Consider the following 22643-nt stretch of genomic DNA (forward strand, 5'->3'; position numbering starts at 1 on the left):
TACTGTATGTGATGAAGACTAAATGACTTCTTTTGTTTCCTTCACAGTGGTTTTGAGTACTACATCTCCAGGGGATTAATAAGCTGAATAGTTAACATAATTAGGGTGCAATCTCAACTGGCTCTTGCATCCGTACAAGTCCCTTGAGCTGGCCCATAGGTGTTGCTAAAGCGCTGTAAGGCACTTTCATGCTACCTCGAGTGTCGAGAGGCCGAGTGTCGAGCGCTGTAAGGCACTTTCATGCTACCTCGAGTGTCGAGAGGCCGAGTGTCGAGAGGCATGTCTGCACACAGACATGCGCTGGCCTCCGAAAGCTGTCTCCAGCACTGTTGTGCCGGAGCAAAGGTGACTTCACTCCAGCCATGTCAGGCCAGCGCAGGAGTTTGGGGAGGGCAGGAGAGGTTGCCATCAAACCGTCTCCTTCTTCTGTGTGCAGAATGTATGTCCTTCCTAATTTGTACAGTTTTCTGTCTGTATGTTCTTGGTAGTCATCACTGCAGATCTCCAGAAAAAATTGTTTCCATCTGACCATCAGTTCAAAGTAGAACTCTACTCAGGAAGTGCCCATGGGCGATTTTGAATGAAATGAGACCTCATCAATTGTCCCTGTGTGTGTGACTGTGTCTGCGTGTGTGTGGGGGGGGGGGGGGGGAAGGAAAGCGCTTTCCTTTCTTTTATCTGATGATGTGCCAAGTTTATCCTGCAGTATTTATAGTACAATTTGTTTGTTTGGATACTCTTCTGTGCACTGCTCTAGAAATGACAAAAGAGAGAACCCCAGGAAGTTTATGTTGTGTGGTCAAACTGGTAAAGTTTATACTTTAATTTTCCTTTTGAGCCCTAATCTTTTTTTTTCCAATTGAAACCATCTACAAATAGGGTGTGCAAGGCTGCAAACAGTCTAGTTACTGCCACATAAGTCTCTAATTCATAGGTCTAAGATTTAGTGCCAAGAGTGGGCAACGTACCTGAGAGCCCAGCAAATGAAGGCCTGTGCTTGTTTTGTAGAACAAGTGCAATACACTTGTGAAAATGTAAGTTTTTTTCCCCCCCCAAACACACTTACGCTTATGGGTGAATCTTATCAAGGCCTTACACTGATGGATCTTGCAATCCGTCAGTATGAGTCCCAGGCTGAAAACTGGAAAGCTGCTATGCAGTTTGGTGGGCCATGACCGCCGGGACAAGGGGCCAGAGTCTGCGAGCAGGCAACAGCAGCCTGCTGAATCTTCTCCATCCCCTGTTGTTCCCAGTAAGTTGGCAATGGGGGAGAATTCTGGGCAAACCAGGGCAGGCAGCAGGCTAGGCCAGGGACAGTTCAGGGGAGGATCTTGGCCACAGGTGCGCAGCCATCCTCAGACTTGTGCCTGCAAAGCAGAAGGTGTAGATCCAAAGAGACCCATTGGAGACCCAGCAGCCGATGGGCAAGTAAGTAGAAAAATATTTTGCTAACATTTTTTACTTGTCTCTCCTGGGCTGGCTGGTGAGCCCCCACATCAGAGTAGTGCTGCACTCCATTGGAGTAGCACACGCGCCATCGGCAGCATGGCAAGCTCTGGGCTGGCAGGGGATAGGATTGGGCCCTTAATCTTTGATGTTGGGTATGGATTGATTGCTATCAAGGCTACTAGTTTTGTATAATCATTTTTCTTAAATGCTTTAACGTATTTTTTTCCCCAAGTCCATGTTTTGGTCCATTATGACCTAGACCATGTGAAAGCTCCAACACCGGCAAGGGCCTGCATGTTATTTCTATAGCTTGTCAAACACAAAAACTATATGTTGGGTCCTTCCTGGAATCCAGTTTTTGCACAAAACTTATAATAATAATAATAATAATACAGGTATTTACAGTATATACTGCCTTTCTTGGTCTTTATTCAAGACTTTATCCAAGGCGGTTTACATAGGCAGGCTAATTTAAATCCCGGGAGGGATTTTTACAATTGAAAGAAGGCTCTATCTTTCAAGAGCCACAACAAATTCAGATGTTTCATTCTGATCTGGCCTCCATCCTGGCCTCCATCCTCCCACGCTCAGAGCGGATGGAATTGCTCGGCTTCAGCTTGTCAGCTGCTTCAAGGTCGCACTGTGCCGGTGGCCTCGAACTGGCGACCTAGTAGATGTTATCTTCAGGCAAATGGAGGCTCTACCCTCTAGACCAGACCTCCTGCCAACTTATCACAAGTTACAGCTGAGTAATCAGGACAGGAGGAATAATTTCTGCCGAAAGAAAAACAGTTGCATCTGTTCATTGGGACTGCTTCCTGTGTTACCACTGCCTGGCAATATGTAGACCTTTGCTTTCTCATGGTCTGGCTTTCTTGATTGATTTCTTAGATTATTCTACTGATTATTCCCAGGTATTTCTGAAGAAATGTGCCTTCAACATGTCTGGCTTCCATTCCTAGTGCAACATATAACCTGCATAATGTGGATTAATTTTCATCTTAACTAATTCATAATCTTAATTATTGAGGGTTAATAATGTGAGAGTTGTAAAGATTCTGGGTTTCTGAGAGAGAATTAGGGCCCAGTCCTATCCAGTTTTTCAGTGTTGGTGCAGTTGTGCCAGTGGGGTTTGCACTGCATCCTGTGGTGGAGGGGCCTTCTGAAGGTATGGGAACATTTGTTCCCTTACCATGGAGCTGCATTGTAGCTACACCAGGGTTGGAAAGTTGGATAGGATTGAGCCCTTAGCGGGGTAATTTTCAGATTCATTCCACCCTCTGGTTCTTCTCTTTCTATAATCAAGATTTGCCTGTCTCCAGTCAGTTGCTTTCAAATGCCACTCATCTTCTTTTGTCCAATTACCTCTCTTGACGTTATCGCAAGGCCATAAATAGTACCTGCTGGCATCCACTAACATTGGCTAATACTATTTCCTCCTAGAACGTGAAAGATGTCCGGAGTGAGGATGAAGAAGAAGAAGAGTCCAGCAGTGCTGAGGAAGAAAGCATGGAACAGGGAAGCAAGTGTAACAAACTGAGCCAGCCTCTCCTAAACAACCATCATTAGCGTGTAACTGGCACAGCCTCCCCATGGTGTCGCTTGCTGTGCCGACCCATCTTACAGTAGAGAGCTTAGCGTCAACGTTTTAACTAGAGTCCACGATTGATTTTATTGCCGGTCACTAGAGCTGGAAAGCAGCCCACTTTTTAAAGAGAGCAAAAATAATTTGCTTAACTCAACAAAATGTGCTTAAGGGCCCACTTCCTAATGCACTGCATCTTGGCACACAGCAAACAGTGGCCTTGTCCAGCTCAAGGATCTCTGGACAACCTCAGAACGTCAAATTTACAAGCTGAGTTGATCGCACTTTTAAAAATGTTGTAAGAGCTTCAGCACTTTTGCACAATTTCTAATAATGTTCCAGTGCATTTTGAGAAGCCTCAAGTTGCTGCAGATATCACCGAGGAGCTGAATGGTTTTATGGGGGCGGGAGTTTATATCACTGGAATTCCTTCAGTAAAGTAGTAGCCAAGGCTTGAGATTCAAGCCATCAGAGGGCAACTTACTAGGGAATTAGACCCAATCCCCCCATGGCAGAGATGACTGTATGAAGAGGTAGTGTAGATTTGTGGCCATCAAAGATCTCCATACCCTTTTCATCCAGAATGTCTTATGACAGCAGCAAGCAATTCTGTCGACTGGACAAAAAGGGCTTTTGGTGCGCTGGAGACACTGCCAAGGGCCTTATGATAACCCCTGCTAATTGGGTAAGAGGCACTTTTTCAAGTGGGTGCTCCTTTTTTTAGCAGGGGGAGAGTAACTGGCCCACTTCACCCCAGCACTGTCTGTTCTAGTGGCTGTCTGCTGGTATTCATTTGCATCTTTTTAGATTGTGAGCCCTTTTGGGACAGGGAGCCATTTAGTTATTTGATTTTTCTCTGTAAACCGCTTTGTGAACTTTTAGTTGAAAAGCGGTATATAAATACTGTTAATAATTAATTAATAATAATGATGTGTGCAGTTGACAACCTAGAAGTTGCCTTAACATGTCATGGCCAGCAGGACCTCAGACTGTCCAAAACAAAATTAGAAAAGCCGAGCTCTTGAACAATGGAATAGCTGTCAACACAGCCACTTGAAAGCTCTGAATGTAAATGAGTGCTTGCTATCAACAAGTTGTTTGTGGAGGTAGGGACGCTGTCCGTTTTTTATAAGGGATCCAGAACACCCAGCATTGCCTTTACGTGTTGGTGCATGAAAGCCAGTACAAAAGCAAAGGTGACACTGTCCCACTGTCCCCCTTGCAATGCTGTCCCTTCCACTCCCCTGCTGTTGAAACCACCCCCCTCCCTCAAATCTCAATGAATGGGAGTGTAGAACCAAAAATGAAGGAAGGCAATAAATTATGGTTCCCCAAAGCATTTCCTCCCATTGATGCTTCCACTTGGGGATGAGCTGATGCTTAGTTGTAGAGTATCTGCATAGCATGCAGAAGGCCCCAGCTTGAACCTCAGCAACTCTATAGGTAGCACTGGGAAAGAAGGTCCCAGGTTCAAACCTTAACATCTCCAGGTAGGGCTGGGCTGCCATTGAGCTAGGTGGACCAAGGGCCTGGCTCAGTTCAAAGCAACTTCCGATGTCACCTTTGACATCAAGCCACATGTTGAATTGGTACCTGAAATCAGTAGCTTCTTGGCAACGCCTCCTTGGTCCCCTTAGAATCAGGTATGTGTGGTGGGTGGTGAGGCAGAGCCTCCCCCAGAGTCCTTTGAAAAGCACCACCGCTGTTGTGTGAGCTGCACAAGCACTGCTCACATGGTGGCCACACTTTTTGAAGGACTCCAGTAGGGAGGCTCTGCCCCACCTGCCTCCCCACACTGCACATCCCTGCTTAGAATTGCTGTTCACCCCCAGAACTGCTTTACTCAAAAGTATTTTTTATCGATTGCAAACCCAAAGATGCTGAGGTCATTGATATCTTCTTTATAGACATTCAGTGTTGTTCTTGTCCAAATAGGTTGAACTGCTTCTCTGACAGATGGGAGGGTATGAGGTGAAAGCTAGCTAAGCACCTTGGGTATTTTAACAATGGACTTCTTTTTCATACTTGAACTACACAAAAGGGTAAAATCTCCCTTCTTTGGAAACCCCATGTTCTAGATCCATCATTGTATATATTGTGTCTTATGCCTCCTGCTAGCTATATACCCAATTTATAGTCTCTCCATTTTTGGAAAATCCTTTTTTTTAAAAAAAAAAAAAAATTAAAATTCCACATCTCTGCAATGACCAAATGAAGTATATAGGGTTGAATTCTGCATACCTTCAGTTTGGAATACTCTGGACCTGATGCTTAAGTGTGTATGTATATTTAAAATTTCTAGTATGTTATTTGTTTCCTATATTTAGAGAGAGAGAGAGATCTGAATTAGTAGGACTGCTAGTATCGTTGGGTGATCCTAGAGAATTATCTGGTATGAGGCTCAGGTTCCCGCTTCCCACTAGTAAAGACCAGAGTGTGAAGGTTGCCCCAGAACATGAGGAACTAGGAGCTGATTCAGATGTGATGTGGCATCAGCAACTACCAAGAACCAAATGTAGAAGACATTCAAAACCAGCCCTGCTGCCCAAACCCTAACCATGTCAGGGTCCTTCCTGTTCCCCTCTCTTCCCCTTCATTTGGACATGCAGCTTACTGGCAACAAGTCTTGGTAGTTTGAATCCACTGCTCCCAGCCCAGGAGATCAGGCTAGTCAGAAACTGCCTGGGCAGAACCCGCTTCCTAGAACAAAACAGAATCTCAGGCATCTTGCACTAGCATACTGGGGCGGGGTCAGCAGGTACAAGTGCTCCTGGGCAGCACAGCTTGGGGGCATCACTGCCCCCCACCCGCCATGCCATCCAGTCCCACACCACTCTGAGGACTGCCCACTGCTTCCACTGGGTTCCCAAAATGAGAATCATATGCAAACATTTATTATTTAAAAGTCAAATGAAAGAAAAAGGAGGGGTGAGGGCTGAAGGTTGAGCTGTTGCCATGCCTGAAAAATCTACGTGGGATCAGCTTGGGTCTTGCCTTGGATGGTCAACCAGAAGTCACTCACTAGAGATGAAGGAATGTGAACTGGCAAGAAATGGACAAAATCCTGAGATCCAGCCTGAGGTATGTTTTGCAGGTGCCTGTGGAAGTTTGGAAAGTGCAAGAGCTCTGCAACCGGGTTGACACTTGCACCGTGAAGGGAAGCATCTGGAGAAACGGATTTTCTCTCATAGAATTTTGCTTGTAAATACCCCATTTGAAGATAAATGGGGTATATGGTCAGTCTACTTATGTAAACTGCCTTGAGCCTGCAAGACTCAAGTCTACAAGTAAGGCAGTATATAAATACTGAAATCAATCAATCAATAAAGTGCTTTCTAAAACCTCAGCAAAGCCCAGACATAGCTCACCTGTTGGTTCTGGCCTCTTTTCCCCATGTAGGGCTGGGGGTGTGGGGTTGCATGCTGGCTGCCAGAAGGGCACTACACAACTTGGTCTTGGCCTCCCTTCAGACTCCCCACCGAATCATTTTCGCATCACATAGTCAACAGATTATAAACTTCATTTCACACTGTAGCGCTAGGTCTTTCAAGTTCTCATTATACCATTACGGGACAAAGCCTCATTTCAAAATCATTATATCTCGCGATGGGCGAGTTCTCTCTCTCCCCCCCGTGTATTAATTTAGAAATTAGCTGATTTCCTTCCCCTGCATCAAACTCTTCCTGGGTTTACATGCAATCTGAAAAAATGTCTACCCCCTCCTCACCCACTAGCCCTCGCTGTCCGCTCCTCAGCCTCCCAAACACAGCCTTCCCACTCCACTAGACGTGCGACCAAAAGTAGCTGTGATGACCAATGAGGTTCCTTCTCCCCTCACCTTGGCCAGCTTGGTGCAGAGAAGGCTACGATTAAAGTGATAGTGTGGAAAGGTTGTAGGTGGTTTTCGGAGGAGATTCCGCCTCCATTATCCTGATGCACCAAGTCCTTGGTGCGTTAGGAAGAAAGTTGCAATGGCTGTTCAGAGGTGGTGTTGTACTGGGGGCTTTTGCCCCAGCTCAGAGAAGGGCCTTGAAAGTTCACTTTTTGGAGGGGACTTTTTTGAGTCCCCAAAGTTCACGCCCAAGCCTGAGCTTGAATTCCTTGGCCGGCAGCTCTTGTTATGTGCTCAATTACATCAAGTGCTTTCTCTTTCCCAACAATTTGGTATTCACAGACTTTGTGACCATCTCTGTTAAACCAAGAAACAAGCAAACCTGTATTTTCCATTACAGTTCCCAGTGTGATGCAATGGAAGGGTTGTAAGCAACTTGACTGAATGCAGTAGGCCGGCTGGTCTAACCAGTGGGCTTAGGTTGCAGCAGTGTGTCCACTTCTGGTGCTATGAAGTCTCCAGTGGCATATCTAGGCTGTAGCAAGTGAGGACATCTGCCCTGGGTGCTACTTGAAGGGGGGGCGCTGAGCAGGTACTTACCCATATTCTACCAATGGTGCATTTCCACACCACAGTCATTTTTGCACCAGTTTCAGGGACTTCCAAAAAGACATGAATGAACACTGTTTTTCATTTCTTTTTTTACGGGGGGCTTAGCATCTGCTGATTTTTGCATAAATTCACTTGGTGGAACAGGGCTGGCTTCTTCCCATCTTCTCTGTGTAGCCTGCTGAATAAATTCACTTGGTGGGATGGACAAGGCTGGCTTTCGATCCCATCATCTCCCCTTCCCTGTTTGGAAAGGAGCGCAATTTCAGTGCTGGTTGTGGGCACCATTTTCCCTAGATATGCCCCTGGAAGTCTCCAAGAACAGCAAATTTTCCTCTAAATAAACTTCCACCCGATAAAATAAATGCTCAGACTTGCCTCACAATCTGAATAATGAACTGCAGAAGTGAATTTGTGACTTTACAGTTGTGTACGCATGCGCACCACAAAATGCAATGGGAATATCTGGGTTTTGGCTGCACACACACAGCACACTGTGAAGGAGAGAGGTAAAAGAGTCCTCCTGTGCTTTGCTGATTTTGGAAGAAAAACAGGATCTCCACAGGCACTGTTCCCCAGATCCTTCAGTGCCAGGTGCTCAGAACAGTTGATGATTAGCCATCAGAAATTGCATTAAGGTTGAAATCGTTAAGGTTGCACAAACTGATGGAAATAAAATCTTTACAAGAAAGAGGAAGGCATCTGTAACTGTACATATTCTAGGTTTTGTTTTGTTTAAATGAAAAGGGCCCAATCTAAAGTGCACCCTTGCACAAACCTCTGGCTGTCGCAAAAGCGTTATAAGGCACTTCTGTGCCACTGTAGGAGGAGGTAGAATGGCGCAGGGCTGGCTTTGGCCCGTGCAGGGTTCTGGGGAGGGTGGAATGGGGCGTTCTGGGGTGGAAGGCAGGCAGGCAGCGGGTGGGCCCGTGGGCGGACCAGGACCAGAAGAGGGGCGGAGCCAGGATCCGGCACATAGGCCAGATTCTAACACCCACTCCAGGTGCCAGGCTGTTTGGATCTTCGCCACATCTTTAGGCAAAATGGAGGCCACTTTAGGCCACTACTATGTCACCATGTTACGTTACACATTAGAGCCTCTGCCACATTACCCGGGGGAAGGGGAATCTATTCCCTTTGCTCCAGGTGGAGCTGCAGCCAGCCCTGTGCTGGATATAGTACAGGCCAGCTGGCCTGCCTGTTCCAGTGCAGGATAGGATTGGACTATAAGGCACTTGCAAGTTCACTCATGCACCAAAAGGTTGGAAATTGTGCATTAAGGTGCCTACATTTGACAGCCCTCTATCTTAGCCCAGCATACGTTTCCAGTTAACCTTGTTTGCAACTGAGCCTCTGCTTCTTCGCATGTCCTTGTCTTTCGGCCCTAATCCTCTTCATCGTTGCAGAAGATGGCGTCTGTTAAAATCAGCAACTGGGACCCTTGTAAGTCTACCATAATATATAAAATAATCTCCATAATAAGCCAAAAGAGGGGAGGGGGAAAAGCACTGTTCAAAACCTTTGACTTGGATTGCAGAGGTGAGAGGGTGAGAGTGGAATTGGCCCAAAGTCTAGGACACCTGCAAGGAAAAAGGGGAGAAAACACTCTCCAGCCGTTCTGCTTTCCATCTAAGTTGCTGTCATCTCAGCCAGTCAGATCTTAAGCAGTGGAGAGGAAGTAAAGATCTTGACATTAATCCCTTGTCAAAGAATGGGATCCCCAATCAAAGAGATGGGGGAGATCAAAGGCACCTAATCTCCCTCCTTGCTGACCATCGAAGGCTCCAGTAGGGTTCTGAGAGTTGATTTAACTGAAGGTTCTCCTTAGCAGGATTATTGGAGGTGGCTTATTAGAAGGTGAGGCCATATGAAACAGTCTGAGCTTCAACATATGACTGCACACAGACTCCCACACACACACACACACACACACCAAGCCAGTCTTTGTGTTCACTTTGTGCTCCTGCGCATGGATTGAGAGTGCTTGAGTGCCCCACACAGCTGTGGCGCTTTTCAAAGGACTCCAGCAGGGAGGCTCTGCCTCTCCATCCACCACACCTCCCTGCCCTGAACTCTTGCAGCTGGTGCAAATTGGGACTGGAGGGGCTGACTTTTACCTCTGGACTCAGTGGCCCTTTCCAGTCCTTGGCCTCTTCTGCAAAGCCATTCCTGCTTCCAGGGAATGTGAAGTTTTAATCTTATTCAAACCAACAGTTTATTTGCAGATTCTGGGTTTCAGAGATTGTCCGCTTTGCAGAGATGGGTGAATCCAGTGTGGCTTGACTCGAGTCTCCGCACCATTTATCTCCACTCAAAAATGAGTCCTAAGAGTTGGACCTTCCGAGTTACCCAGAGCATTTTGGGGCTCTAAAAAACTCTTTCCTGTTAAAAAGTCAGCCATGGCTCCGCGGAAGAAAACGGAGCTGCTGCAGGTGTGTTTGTGTGTGTGAGTTCTCATTTAATACACCTCTGATGTTCCCATCCGATCTGTAAACAAGGTGGGAAGGGGTGGGATGAACTGTGTGAGAGCAGGAACAGAAGTGGCAAGAGGAAGGAGGGTCGTGACCCAATCCTTTGTGTATGTATGACCCAATCTTTTGCAGCTCTACTCAGGAGTCCCATTGCGGCCAGTCATTCAATGAGCCTGCTGGAACCATGCCATGCATTTCTCCAGATTGGCTAGGAACTGTCTCTCCCCCCCTTCCCCGCCGCATGCAGCAAGAAAGGCAAGCAAGCACACCCAGACACAGGCAGACTCAAGTCATCATGCATGGGGACAAGTGTCGAGTCAGTGGCCTCAGACTTGAGTCAATGCCAGAGTCATCGATGCAGGTGACTTGAGTCTGCACAAGTCAGCAAAAAACACACTTTTGTGACTCAGACGCAAGTCACCTGACTCAGGTTCCCATCCCTGCCGCTTTGCTCCCTGAACACTGAAAATGTTTGTGAATGTTCCATGCTGTCATACCAGCTAATATGCGTCAGGGGCTTCACTGCCACAAGTGCAATACAATACAGATTGTTTTTTCAGTACCTGGTGACATGAGGATTTTTTTCCTAGTTGCAAACAAAATATCACATATTAATTCCACTTGAATTTTAATCATCCACCTTTTTTTGGGTATTGCTAAAATCAATCACCAGGTGGCAGTAAAGTTACATTTCCCTGGACAGGAAAACAGCAAGACAGTCACACATCTGAAGTCACACATCCCTTTATTTTGCAGGACTGGGGAGGAAGGAACAGATGGGAATTTACTATATTCTTCCTGAAGGCCCCAAAATAAATGACATTTCCTAGAGGACTGGTTAAATTAAATAAGGTGCATTACAACTACATTTGATGGAGTATCACACAATCACCATTACACCTTGAATGTACACTGTAATCTGGTTAAGGAGAGGACGGTTAATTTGTGGTGTGGGAATTGACATTTCTGTGCACACACATTTCTCACTGAAAATAAATTATGCAGACCAATTATATAGGTACAAATCCTATATTTTTCTTGGTTTCCTTGATTTGCATGGCATAGTTAAGAGATTTTGCAGAAGTATGATTGCAGGGAGCAAGGGCAATGTGCTAGTGAAGGAGAGGTATGTATTAATGTGGATAATATAAATAGTATTGACAAGGTAAATAGGTGAGTGGAGGCACATAGCTGAGAGGAAGGCAAATAGCAAAGAATCTCCATGCTCACTGCAGCATTTTACAAAACCAGCCTGTAGGTTTTCACATTTATCTGCACCATGAGGACTAGAAACATGGTTCTTTTTATAAAACAGAACTGAGTCTTCAACATTTTGACCAGCTGCCAGAATCTGTTGGATTTCTACAAAGAGACCAGCTCCATTTAGTTTAATTATCATGTTATTGTGGACTCTGAGTGCTTTATGGATGGAGATTAGCAGAGTTCAGTGTGGGGTTAATTCAGAAGGCTGTCAGCTCTTCTTCCAGTCCTAGGACTTCATGAGGCAGAGATTCTCCCTTAAAGGGATGCCTATGCTATTAATTTAAATGCAGCTCAGGCCCACTTAATTGCCATGGTTCTCAGGCTGGAACCCCTGGGAATTGTAATTCTGTGGAGGAACTGGGACCATGACAGAATCCATAGCCTATCCTTGCACAACTATAGTATCCAGGGTTCTTAAGGAGGCAGGAAAAGAGTTAAACCAGTTTCAACATAGTTTAAATGTGCAGGGGCAGTTGTGCCAATATCATACATTCATACGGTAAACCGATGGTTCCCAAACTTTTTAGCCCCAGGACACACTTTTTAAAACAACATTCTACCATAACCCACCTAGGCTTACCAGACTTAAAAAGAGAGAGAGAGAGAGAGAGAGAGAGAGAGAGAGAGAGATCTAGAAAGAAATATTTTATGTATTTATTTACAAGTAATAATAATCAGGAAAAGACCTTCAAACATTTATCTCCCTATATTTATACATGCTTGCAAACTGCAGGAGCTCAGCTCCTTGAAGCACAGTTAGGAGCTATATTGTCAACTGCAGGAGCTGAGCTCTTTGCAGGGCAATTAGCACCTATTGAGCTGTCAAAATTCCTTCTTCTATACAATGATTAAAAATATTGGCACTCTGTTCCCCTTTGTATCTGGTAACCCTACCCTTTCATGACCCACCAAAAATCAGATCACAACTCATCCACACTAAAATTTAGATACAAATAACAAATAAATAAGTAAATAAAGCAGCAGATGGAACCAGCACTTAATCAAAATCAAAGAGGCATACAAGATCATTAAAAGAATCTCCAACACCATGGAAAACCATTCAAGGAATGGAAGAAGAGAACTCTGGTGCCTAAAAAAATAACCAAGATGGTACCAGATGAGCATGGCTATGGAGAGAGTTTCATTACTGGGATACCACCACGAAGAAGGCCCTCTTTTTGGTATAACCTCCCTATGTGGGAACAGCAGGAGGATGACCTTGGAAGACCTTACTTGTCAGGTAGATTCATGTGGGAGATGATGTGGGTCCCTTAAAGCCAGTGTGGCATGGTGGTTAGAATCAAAGAAGTATCGAGTTCAAATCCCCCACTTGGCTATGAAGCTCACCTTGGCCACCCACACTAGGGAGACCTTACAGGGCAGTTGTGAAGACCAAAGCAGGGGAAAAAAACATGTATGCCAATTTGTGCTCCTTGGAAGAAGGGAGGGATAGAGATGTTAATAGTTTGTTGGCATCCTTCAGTCTCAGAAGACTATGGTGTCACGCTCTGAATGGTGGTTCTGGAACAGAGTGTCCTCTCCAGTGCGCGAAGCCTGGGTAAAGTAGGTATGGAGGATAGGCTGTTACCCATGCAGCAAATCCCCCCTCTCCACGTCGCTGAAATGGTCCAATGGAAAGGCAGAGGCCAATACGGTTGGTTCCAGCGGCGTCGCAGGAGTTGCCAGAACGTGACTGTGTTCAGCCATGAACTGCCTCAGGGACTCCGGCTCCGGATTTTGCCTCGAGGTTGACTCCTGAAGCCTTTTCCATAACTGGGTGTAGCCACAAGGCAGTGGAGGTTTGGCATCAGAGTTTTCCTTCTCTCAGATGAGCTGCCTTCCCAGGCTGACAAGTCCCATCTACCCAGTGGCTGTTTAGTCGCTTCTTATGACAAGTACAGCCAAACTGAGGGCCTATTCTTATCCCCAGCCCCCAGGGGAAGAGATGTTAATAATAATCATAGTAATTAACTTAGATCCTGAAGACTTCCAAGCTCATTTTAAAGAAATGAGAACAGAAAAGAATGCTAGAAAAACTTAGGTGTATAATCCTGGGAGGACACCAGGAAACCACTGCTGTCCCTGCACTAAGTTTTGCAAGGAGACTCACTGCATTGTGCAAGTGGCCCCCCTCCTCTTCACAGTCAAGCATTTCCCCTTTATTTTCCTCCCACTGCTCTGAATGGTTCTGAAGGGAAGAGGAGGGGCTGCTTGCACACTGCAGAGAGGCTCCCTGCAAAACTTAGTGCTTTGCACCCCCTCTAGCTATGCCATTGCCATCAGCGATACTCCTACCACTTGTTAAAAAGCACTGACCCTGAGATAATTTGTCTGATTTTAGAGCTGAAGACACAACTGAAAGGAAAGGCTCACTCCAGAATCATGGTATCAAGGTCCTTTTCAGTGCAGTGTCCTGGCTAAAAATGTTCTCCTTGCACTGAGGAAATCTAGCCTTAGGCACCCAAACGAACATCTTTGGGAGAATTAGCTGGAAAAGATAATCCATGACTGTAAACACTCTTTGAAGTGAAGCTAAATAAGCCTTGTGCACCCCACAGCTGAATGATAGCTACGCAGAGACTGGCAGGAACTTATGTGCTCTGATGTCAGGAGGAGATGTGTTTATGTCTGCATGCATGCAGATGGAGGAACCTCAATGCTAGGCAGACCACGTATTGGTTTTGGAGCGGAAGATTAATGTCCATTTCAAGAATGGGAGGAAGACACGCATTTTGTAACATATGAAGGAGCACATTAATGTGGTCTCTGCTGTGGCTACATGGATCAGTATTTGCATGCAATGCCTGCTTTTGTAATCTTGTATTTGCAGATGAGGGATTCATACAACCATCATGCCACATACATCACCCACCTGGGGCTCTGCATCAGGTGCCTGGGTTGTCTAAAATTCACCTGTCAGCTCCAGATTTCCTCAGCAAACCAACTTCTATGGGCCCATTTTACCTTCACCAGCCCTGCTGACATCCCTAAACAAAAGCGATGGGCGCAAAGGTAGTTTCAGTGGTGGGCCCTTCTGAGAATGCTTGGCAGCTGCCCGACAATGATGATCTCAGCCCTGAAATTAGCTGCTTGATCCAAATCAATGTGGGACTGTAGCCCTTACTTTGTTTTTTTTCTCCTTCACCTACCCTTCCCTTCATTCCTCTGCATACTTTGCACATCTAGACTTTGCACTTTCCTCTTTGTATCCTCCATGTCCTCTTCCCAGGTTTCTAGTCCTTAATAGGACTTAGTAGTCCTTAGGCCTATGTGAGGTACAACTTTCCCTTCCCTTACAGAAAGTGGGTTGCAGGCATGCTTTGTTTCCTGAACCCTTGGAATCTTTACAAGCATTCCTCAGCATCAGAGCAGCTCAGCGAATCAGTGTCAGAGGCTTCACCATCACCAGCACAAATACAATATAGATATCCTGTTGAGACAAGGACAAAGATGCTATCTGGAGGAGGGGAAGGGATGTAGAGGGAAAGTACTTTGATTAGCATCCAAGTTAACCCTTGGCTTCCAGGCCAAGAGCCAAAGGGAATCTTGCAAGTTGTCTAAAACATATGTCTGATGTCTCTGAAGGCTTAATAACTTTGCAATAACAGTTGCAAAACTTGGCTTCTTCAGTGAGGAGTTAAAAATGGCAAAAAATGTAAAAAAATAATAATAATTAAAAAACAGACCAAGGAGTGCAGGAAATTCTTCCTTCTTACACAGTTCTTGGCAATAGTCAATGGGCAGAGAACCATCCAGATGAGGATTCAAGAAGACCTGGGCACTCATTGCAAATGGGGAGTTTGCAAATGGGAGTCTATAACATAGGAAGTTCATGATGGGGCTTAGGGGGCAGTGTTTTGCTGTGGCTCTAGTCTTCCTTAGAAGGGCAGTTACAGATGGTGGCGATGGGAGACTCCTGCTTGATGCAATGGTCATTAGCCTATGGCACACCACAGGGTTCTGTCTGGTCTCCCATGCTATTGAACATCTGCATGCAAGTGCTGGCAGAGGTAGGGCCCAATTCTACCCAACTTTCCAGAGTCATTGGTGCAGCTGCAATGTAACCCGGAGGTAAGGGAACAAATGTTCCCTAACATTGAGGAGACCTCTGTGATTGCCTTCCCACCAAAGGATGCAGCGCACACCCCATTGGCATGGCAGCACTGACCGTGAAAAATTGGATAGGATTGGGCCCGTAATCTGGGAGCCTGATGTGGGTGGGCATCACTAAGCAGAAGACACCCAACCTTATTGATTCATGCCATCCCCCCAGCTGGAGATGATCTGAACTGCTGCCTGGAATTGGTGAAAGGCCAGACAAGGGCTAAGAAGCTGAAATTAAATCTGGGCAAAGCAGTGGTTCTCCTGGTCAGGAAGCCCCCCAGAGCAGCAATGCTGTGTCAACCTATTCTTGATGGGGCTGCATTCCCGTCAGGTCAGGCGCACAGCTTGGAATATACTTTAATCCAGCCTTGCTCCTGGGTGCAGAGCTGGTGCCTGAGACTAGGTGTGCCTTTGCCCAGCTGCACTGGTTTTTGTCTCAGGCAGTTCTAAGTCTTATCCATGCCTCACAGCCCAAACCTATTGCTGGGCAGCGCCAGTCTCCTGTACTCTGTCCTGGCAACGTCTGTTGCAAAGATGCCATGAGGCTCCTTGTGGTGACCGGGAGAGGAATGGCACTGGCAGGGAGGCCAGCACTGGGCCTCCACACTGGTGGGACAACTGCCACCAGCAGTGAGTATCCCAGGTGAGTGGCAGGGAGGCGTTCTGGGGTGGGGGAAACATCCCTACGTGGTTAGTACCAAGGGACCCCCCCCCCCATGGGAACCTGTCCATCCTGCAAGATCTTTCAAAGAGGGCTTCTTGCAGATTTCTTCTGGAGGGTGGTTGGTGAAAGGACATTCTCTGAAACACTCACAAGAGGGATCGCTCATCACGAGTGACCAGCTGGGCTTGCCAGCTGAGTCCGCCTGGCCCTGCCCTCTAGAAGTCCAACAGGTGAAGCTTGAATCCGCCTTCTTTGCCATCAGAGCCAAGCTTCTCCGCAGGGTAGGCAGCAAAGGGGCTTCTTCCCAGCCCCTCCCCACACCCCGCTGCCCTTCGGGAGCCCCACAGGTGAGGCCCGGCGAGGCCGGCTCTCCAGCGCCACCTGCAGCCAACCCGCGTGCAGCGCTTGCCCCCTTCCAGCCCCGCGATTTGCACGGGCGTGCGGATTCCCACGACCAATCGGTGCAGCTCCGGGAGGGGGAGCGCCAATCAGCCCCTGAAACTGGAGGAGGAGGAGGCTGCCTGCAAACGCACGTTGAGTGTGCTGGAGCCCGACTTAATTCTTCCAGGGCTGCGCTGCGAGGGGCGATCAGGGGCTGCCCGGACGGCTCTGCTTCCTCCTCCGGGCATCGCACTGCGCCCAGCCGCGGGACCCCCCGGCCGCCCTCAGAATGTTGGACGGCTCCTTCCAGCCCCTTCCACTGCCTCCCCGGCTGCTGCTGCTGCTGGCGCTCTGCGGACCGGGCATCGACGCAGGTAGGGCGGGGGCAGGGATCTCTCTGGTCACCCCCTCGCCCCATCAGCTGGGCATCTTGATGGGGCGGGGGGGGGGGTGCCAAACTGCGTGCCTGGCACCCAAAGGCTGGCTGGCTGGCTGGGTCTTGCAGGCACCTCTTGCTCTTCCCTGGTAAAAAAGGAGCAAGAGCCAAATGGGATCTTGCCCCCCCCGTCTCTCTCCCCCCCCAGCCCCGCTGCTGTTGCGTGGCTGAGATCCCAGCTCTCCTGATCCGAAAGGATGTCTCTCTTTCCAGACCTTGTAAAGTTTGCAGGAGGAAAGTTGCTCGCATTGACTTGGCCCCCCTTTTCTCCCCTGGGCAGTTTTTTGTACTGGTTAGGTGAAATGTGATTCTCTGCTGTGCTCTGCTCTCTCTCTCTCCCTCTCTCTAGTGTGTGTATGGCCACAATCCTGTGCATACTTTCCTGGGAGCAAGCCCCACTGCACCCGGTGGGACTCGCTTTGGAGCAGACCTGCATAGGATTGTGCTGCGTGTGTTTGTAATATAGAAAATATTTTTGTCTTCTAACCATGCAAGAAACTTCAGCATTGCCGCTGACTCTTTTCCTCTCTCTCTCTGCAATGCAATTTTTGGCTCAAAAAAGAAGGGGGGAAAATTTGAGCTACTGAATGAGAAAATATATATTTTCTATTTACCACCTCTTCCAAATGTCCAGGGTGTTCAACCTGGCTTGGAGGTCTGGCTCAGGGAAATAGGGAACAGGTAGAATGAGATTACCCTACACTTCTTTCTTCCAGGATCTGACAATTCAGAAATGGTTGTCTTTGTCACCTTCCAAAAGGTTCATCCGGCAATACATGGCGTGTAGGTGCAGGATTTGCTAAATGTATGAATGGGGGTCTGTTGAACCTCTGCGTTCAAGAGCAGTATACCCCTTGAGGGCCAAGGTGCTGGAAACAAGCAACAAGGGGCAGCTGTTAATTTTCTGCTCTGTTAGTGAGAGCCTGGAGACATCTGGCCAGCTGCTGTCAAAAACAGGATGCTGGACTCGGTCAGCCCTTGTCTGATCCAGCAAATGTGTGAATGGAGGGGATTTTGTTGAAGCCATGAAGGAGGAATTGGGATCTTGATTTCTTTAAAGCAGCTCTGTCCTTGGGTGTCTGCCTTGGTGTTTCAGGAGCTGGCTGGCTTTCCTAGGGCTGGCAAAGCAAACGATCAAGTTCAAATAAGTACGTATATCTGATAACAAGTGCGCACAGGAAGGGCTGGAGCTCAGTGGCAGAACACCTGCTCTGCATGCAGAAGTCTCCGCTTCCTGGCCAGGAATACTGGAAAGCCATTCAAATAGTTGTAGATGATCTTGTGCTATACCAGTGATTTTCAGTCCTGTGGCACACTCAATCCTGTGGCACGCTCAATCCTTTTTCATCCTGTGGCACACTGACAAGGTGCTAAAATTGTCAAGGCACACTATGATGATGATGATTTTCTTCTTGACAATTGACAAGACACACTGCGCTGCCGGCCAGGGTCTCGCATCCCCCAGTGGTCGGACTAATAAATGACCTCCCTCAAATTTCCATGGCACACTGGCTGAAAATCGCTGAGCTAGTTAGACCAGTGCTCCAACTCTATAGAGGGCAACTTTGTTCGTTGGAGTTGAATTTAAGAACATAGCGAGAACCCTGCTGGATCAGATCCATGGTCCACCCAATCATTGTCTTATTTCCCTGTGCAGGTTACTTTTGAATGGTATGACCACCTGAGGCGGGTTGTAGCAGCAGCAGATTGTGAGGGGTCTGAGTTGGTGGTGGATTTGGGGTGACATTCACCCTGAATCTACCACCTCCTCTCTCCAACCTGCCACCACTACAAGCTGCAATGATCTTCTTCCCGCTCACTTGAGCGAGAAACAGATTGTCCCCCTCCTTACTGTGCTCTGTGTGCTGCTGTGGAACCTAGAGGCGCAGGGCACCAGGACACACCAGGACGCAGGGAGGGCACCAGGACACAGGTTTTGTCTGTTGTCTTGTGAGCTTCCTGGGGCATTTGGTGGGCCACTGTGAGATACAGGAAGCTGGACTAGATGGGCCCTTGGCCTGATCCAGCGGGGCTGTTCTTATGTTCTTAACTACAGTTCCCAGGAAGCCTTGCAGGTCTCTTGTTATCTGGTGTGCTCCCTGGGGCACTTGGTGGGCCGCTGTGAGATACAGGAAGCTGGACTAGATGGGCCTATGGCCTGATCCAGTGGGGCTGTTCTTATGTTCTTAACTACAATTCCCAGGAAGCCTTGCAGGTCTCTTGTTATCTGGTGTGCTCCCTGGGGCATTTGGTGGGCCGCTGTGAGATACAGGAAGCTGGACTAGATGGGCCTATGGCCTGATCCAGTGGGGCTGTTCTTATGTTCTTAAACTACAATTCCCAGGAGGCCTTGCAGGTCTCTTGTTATCTGGTGTGCTCCCTGGGGCATTTGGTGGGCCGCTGTGAGATACAGGAAGCTGGACTAGATGGGCCCATGGCCTGATCCAGCGGGGCTGTTCTTATGTTCTTAGGTCACACCGCCCCTGCTTTTAGCATAGTTGCGGGGAAGGGAGAAAAGGGCTCTGTGTGACCAGACCTGCAAATGGTCAGTTGGAAGGATCAGAGGCCCATAAGTAGTCAGACCAAAGGAGAGGTCCAGAGCAGAGAGCAAAGAATGGGGGGGGGGGGTAAGGAGCCGAGCTGGGTCAGGCAGTGGTAATGTCTGAAGCCACAAGCAGAGACCGAGAGGGCCCAGTGCCAGGTCCCTAGTTGGGGGCAGGCAGATGATCAGATTCCAAGATGCAGACCAGAATCTGAGAAGCTGGAGGCTGGGATGTGGTCGGAGCCAGGCTGAAGAGCAGCTCTAGAGAAGACAGTATCTGCGATAGGGTGCTGGGGGTCTCATTGACAAATTGCTTTGACTGAGAAGGCAAATCTGAAGCAACAGACCATTAGGCCATCCAGGCTGCTGTTGCCTCCCTGGTCCACTTAGGCAGAAGAACTGCAGTACCCTTTCTGTTCGTTATCTGGGTGTTGCTGCGGTATAGCAAAGAGCAAGCCGATAACTTCTTTTACCTGAAAGCTACCGGGGGGGGGGGGGACGGGACTGGTCCTGTTGTCTAGCAATCTGGTTTGGGCCTCCTGGGCCTTCTGACACCCTCCAAATATAAGGGGCTACAGGTCAAAGGGATCAGACTTCCAAGTGGATACGACTTCCAGGGCCTCTTTTCTTCGGAATTGAATGTGTGTGAGAGAAAGAGTCCTGTAACATCAAAGAAGATGACATTTGGGACGTGAGTCTGATAAAATAAAATCAATACATTAAAGACATACAAAGGGATAATTAAAAACAAGATACTACAATTTATGATGCATCCATTGCTTGTCCTGAGAGCTCTGCCTTTTCATCCAGGGTGTACCAAAAGTGGGCTGTGCAGGAGGGAATGCACTCTGCTTGGGCTCAGAAACACCCTCTCCTTACACATTACAGTTCTGAGCTCTGGTGCTGAAAGTAGGCCCTGGGGAGCAGCTCAGGTGAGTTCTAGTTTTTTTACAGCCCCACTGGATCAGGCCCCACAAGAACAGCCCCACTGGATCAGGCCCCACAAGAACAGCCCCACAAGATCAGGGGCCCCACAAGAACAGCCCCACTGGATCAGGCCATAGGCCCATCTGGTCCAGCTTCCTGTATCTCACAGAGGCCCACCAAATGCCCCAGGGAGCAAACCAGATAACAAGAGACCTCATCCTGGTGCCCTCCCTTGCATCTGGCATTCTGACATAGCCCATTTCTAAAATCTGGAGGTTGCGCATACACATCATGGCTTGTACCCCGTAATGGATTTTTCCTCCAGAAACTTGTCCAATCCCCTTTTAAAGGCATCCAGGCCAGATGCCGTCACCACATCCCGTGGCAAGGAGTTCCACAGACCAATCACACGCTGAGTAAAGAAATATTTTCACAATAGTTCACATTAAGACCTGAATATTAATGAGGCAGAAATAGGCAGGTTTGATGTTGTTAACTGGGGATTGCTAGCGCTGGGATATGTTTGGTGTGCTGTTATGGCCGATGGTCCTGATAGCCCCCTTCTCCTTTCTGTCTCCCCTTTGCAGGCAGTGGAGAGCTGTTCGTGGTGATCCCAGAGCAGATCCCTCTAAACCGGATCCTGCCGGCCAGAGGAAGTGGCTCTGAGGAGGGCCGAATACGGCGTTCTGTGCCTCCGCAGCTGGATGAGGGAACGGCGGAGGCCCTGATTATCCGCCTTCCTGCAGGCGTTGGCCCTGATCCGAGTTCTGACCTCTACTTGAACCTTCACCGGAATGTGCAATTTTTGGCTCCAGGCTTCTCTGTGGAGGAAATTGGCGAGGGTCGGAGCAGCTGCTGGGTGGATGTAGATCACCATTGCTTCTACACGGGGCACATCCTGAACCAGAGCGTGGACTCCTTCGCCTCACTCAGCACCTGCGCCGGGCTGGTACTTGTTGGTGCAGATCTGCCCTAATGGGCACAATGTGGTGTGGGATTGGCTTTGCTGGGGGTGCAGGGGTGTGTGTGTTGTGCCTGTACAAGATGGAGGCATAGCCTAAGGAATGGCATGTTAGGTGAGGCATGGAGCCAACGGTTGGGATGGGCAAGATTCTCCAGCTACTGGGAAGCCACAGAACTAGGGGAGCAAAGGTTGGTCTACACCACGACCTATGTTGTTTTTCTACAGGTATGACTATTGTCACCACTGCCCAGTAAATCTTTGAGATTCTAGTGCACTTATAATTCTAGGTTGGAGATCTGTCTTAGCACCTTTCCCTACTGAGCTACCATTCCCTAGGAAAAAATGGCTATTATACTGGTTTAAATCTGCAGTTGGAGATAAGTGCTAGAGCTTGGTGGAAGGGACAAGGACTGGCACCAGAAAAAAAAAAATACTGTGGGGGCCCTATAGTGATAAAGTACATTTCAGGAGGGTAAGCTGTGTCATAAATGTTGATTTCTCAAAGGAAAGCAGCAAGATATTTCACTGTAATGTTCCCATCCCAAGCATTTTTCCCCCTGGTTTTGTTGACTTTCAAGTGAGCATGCTTAAGATCTAAGACTTATTTTAATTTCCAGTTTATGATGCAACTGTAGGGGGAAAAGTGGGGAGTGACTTCCTTGTTTGCAGGAGGCACTTGCCCCTTCTGACTTGGTTTCTGAAGGAGACTTCAGGGCGGTGACATTCAGACTCTTTAACTCTAAGGAACGCTGTTTTTTTTCTTCCCATATTGATTTGACTGCTGTAGGAGGTACTGTTATGTTGCAGAGGAGTCTGGGGTGCAAACTCGGTTTTCAGGGCCTCAACAGCTAGTTTGTTGGGCCTCAACAGCTCTCCTTGTTAGCAGAGCATGCGCCCATGCTCCCATGGAAGACTCCCATGCTCCCTTGCAGCTGGATGTAACTCACAGAAATGGTGGCCCACCATAATTTCAGCAGCTGGTCTGCCTGCACCACTGATCTTAGTGTTGAAGAATCCTTGAACAGTTTCTAAGGACCTGCGAGGCTCTCCCCCATCCTTGAACACAGTTTGATAACAGCTGCTCTAGGAAATATTTCTACACTATAGAAAAGGTCGGGTGGAACTGAAATGCTCCTTCTCAATTTTACTGCCCCATTCATTTGGGGTGGGGGAACATTTTGACTGTCTCAGAAGTGATTAAAGAGGTGTCTTAATAGCATAAATAGAGGCTTGCAGGATAAGACCTACCTGGTCAAGCATCACGTCTCCTGCAGTGGCCAACCAGATGCCCCTGGGAAGCAGGGCATGAAAGCAAGACCCTTTCTCTGCTGGTATTCTTCTGGCAGCTGATATTCAGAGATATACTGCCTCTGGAGGTTCTATATAGCCATCATAACTAATAGCCACTGACAGACC

The 22643-nt window shown here is 47.8% G+C and overlaps 1 protein-coding gene across 1 annotated transcript in view; it reads left to right on the forward strand.

Annotated features, from left to right (window-relative positions):
• CERS3 (ceramide synthase 3) overlaps positions 1–21239 on the forward strand; it is a 47716-nt gene extending 26477 nt beyond the window's left edge. The window contains exons 11-14 of the mRNA XM_066635310.1: positions 15784–15956; positions 16397–16732; positions 17555–17577; positions 20851–21239. Of these exons, the coding sequence (XP_066491407.1) occupies positions 15784–15956; positions 16397–16732; positions 17555–17577; positions 20851–21239 (921 nt within the window). The remainder of the gene's footprint in view (positions 1–15783; positions 15957–16396; positions 16733–17554; positions 17578–20850) is intronic.
• The last annotated feature ends 1404 nt before the right edge of the window (positions 21240–22643 follow it).

Source organism: Tiliqua scincoides, chromosome 8 (genome assembly GCF_035046505.1).
Source record: "Tiliqua scincoides isolate rTilSci1 chromosome 8, rTilSci1.hap2, whole genome shotgun sequence".
Taxonomy (NCBI): domain Eukaryota; kingdom Metazoa; phylum Chordata; class Lepidosauria; order Squamata; family Scincidae; genus Tiliqua; species Tiliqua scincoides.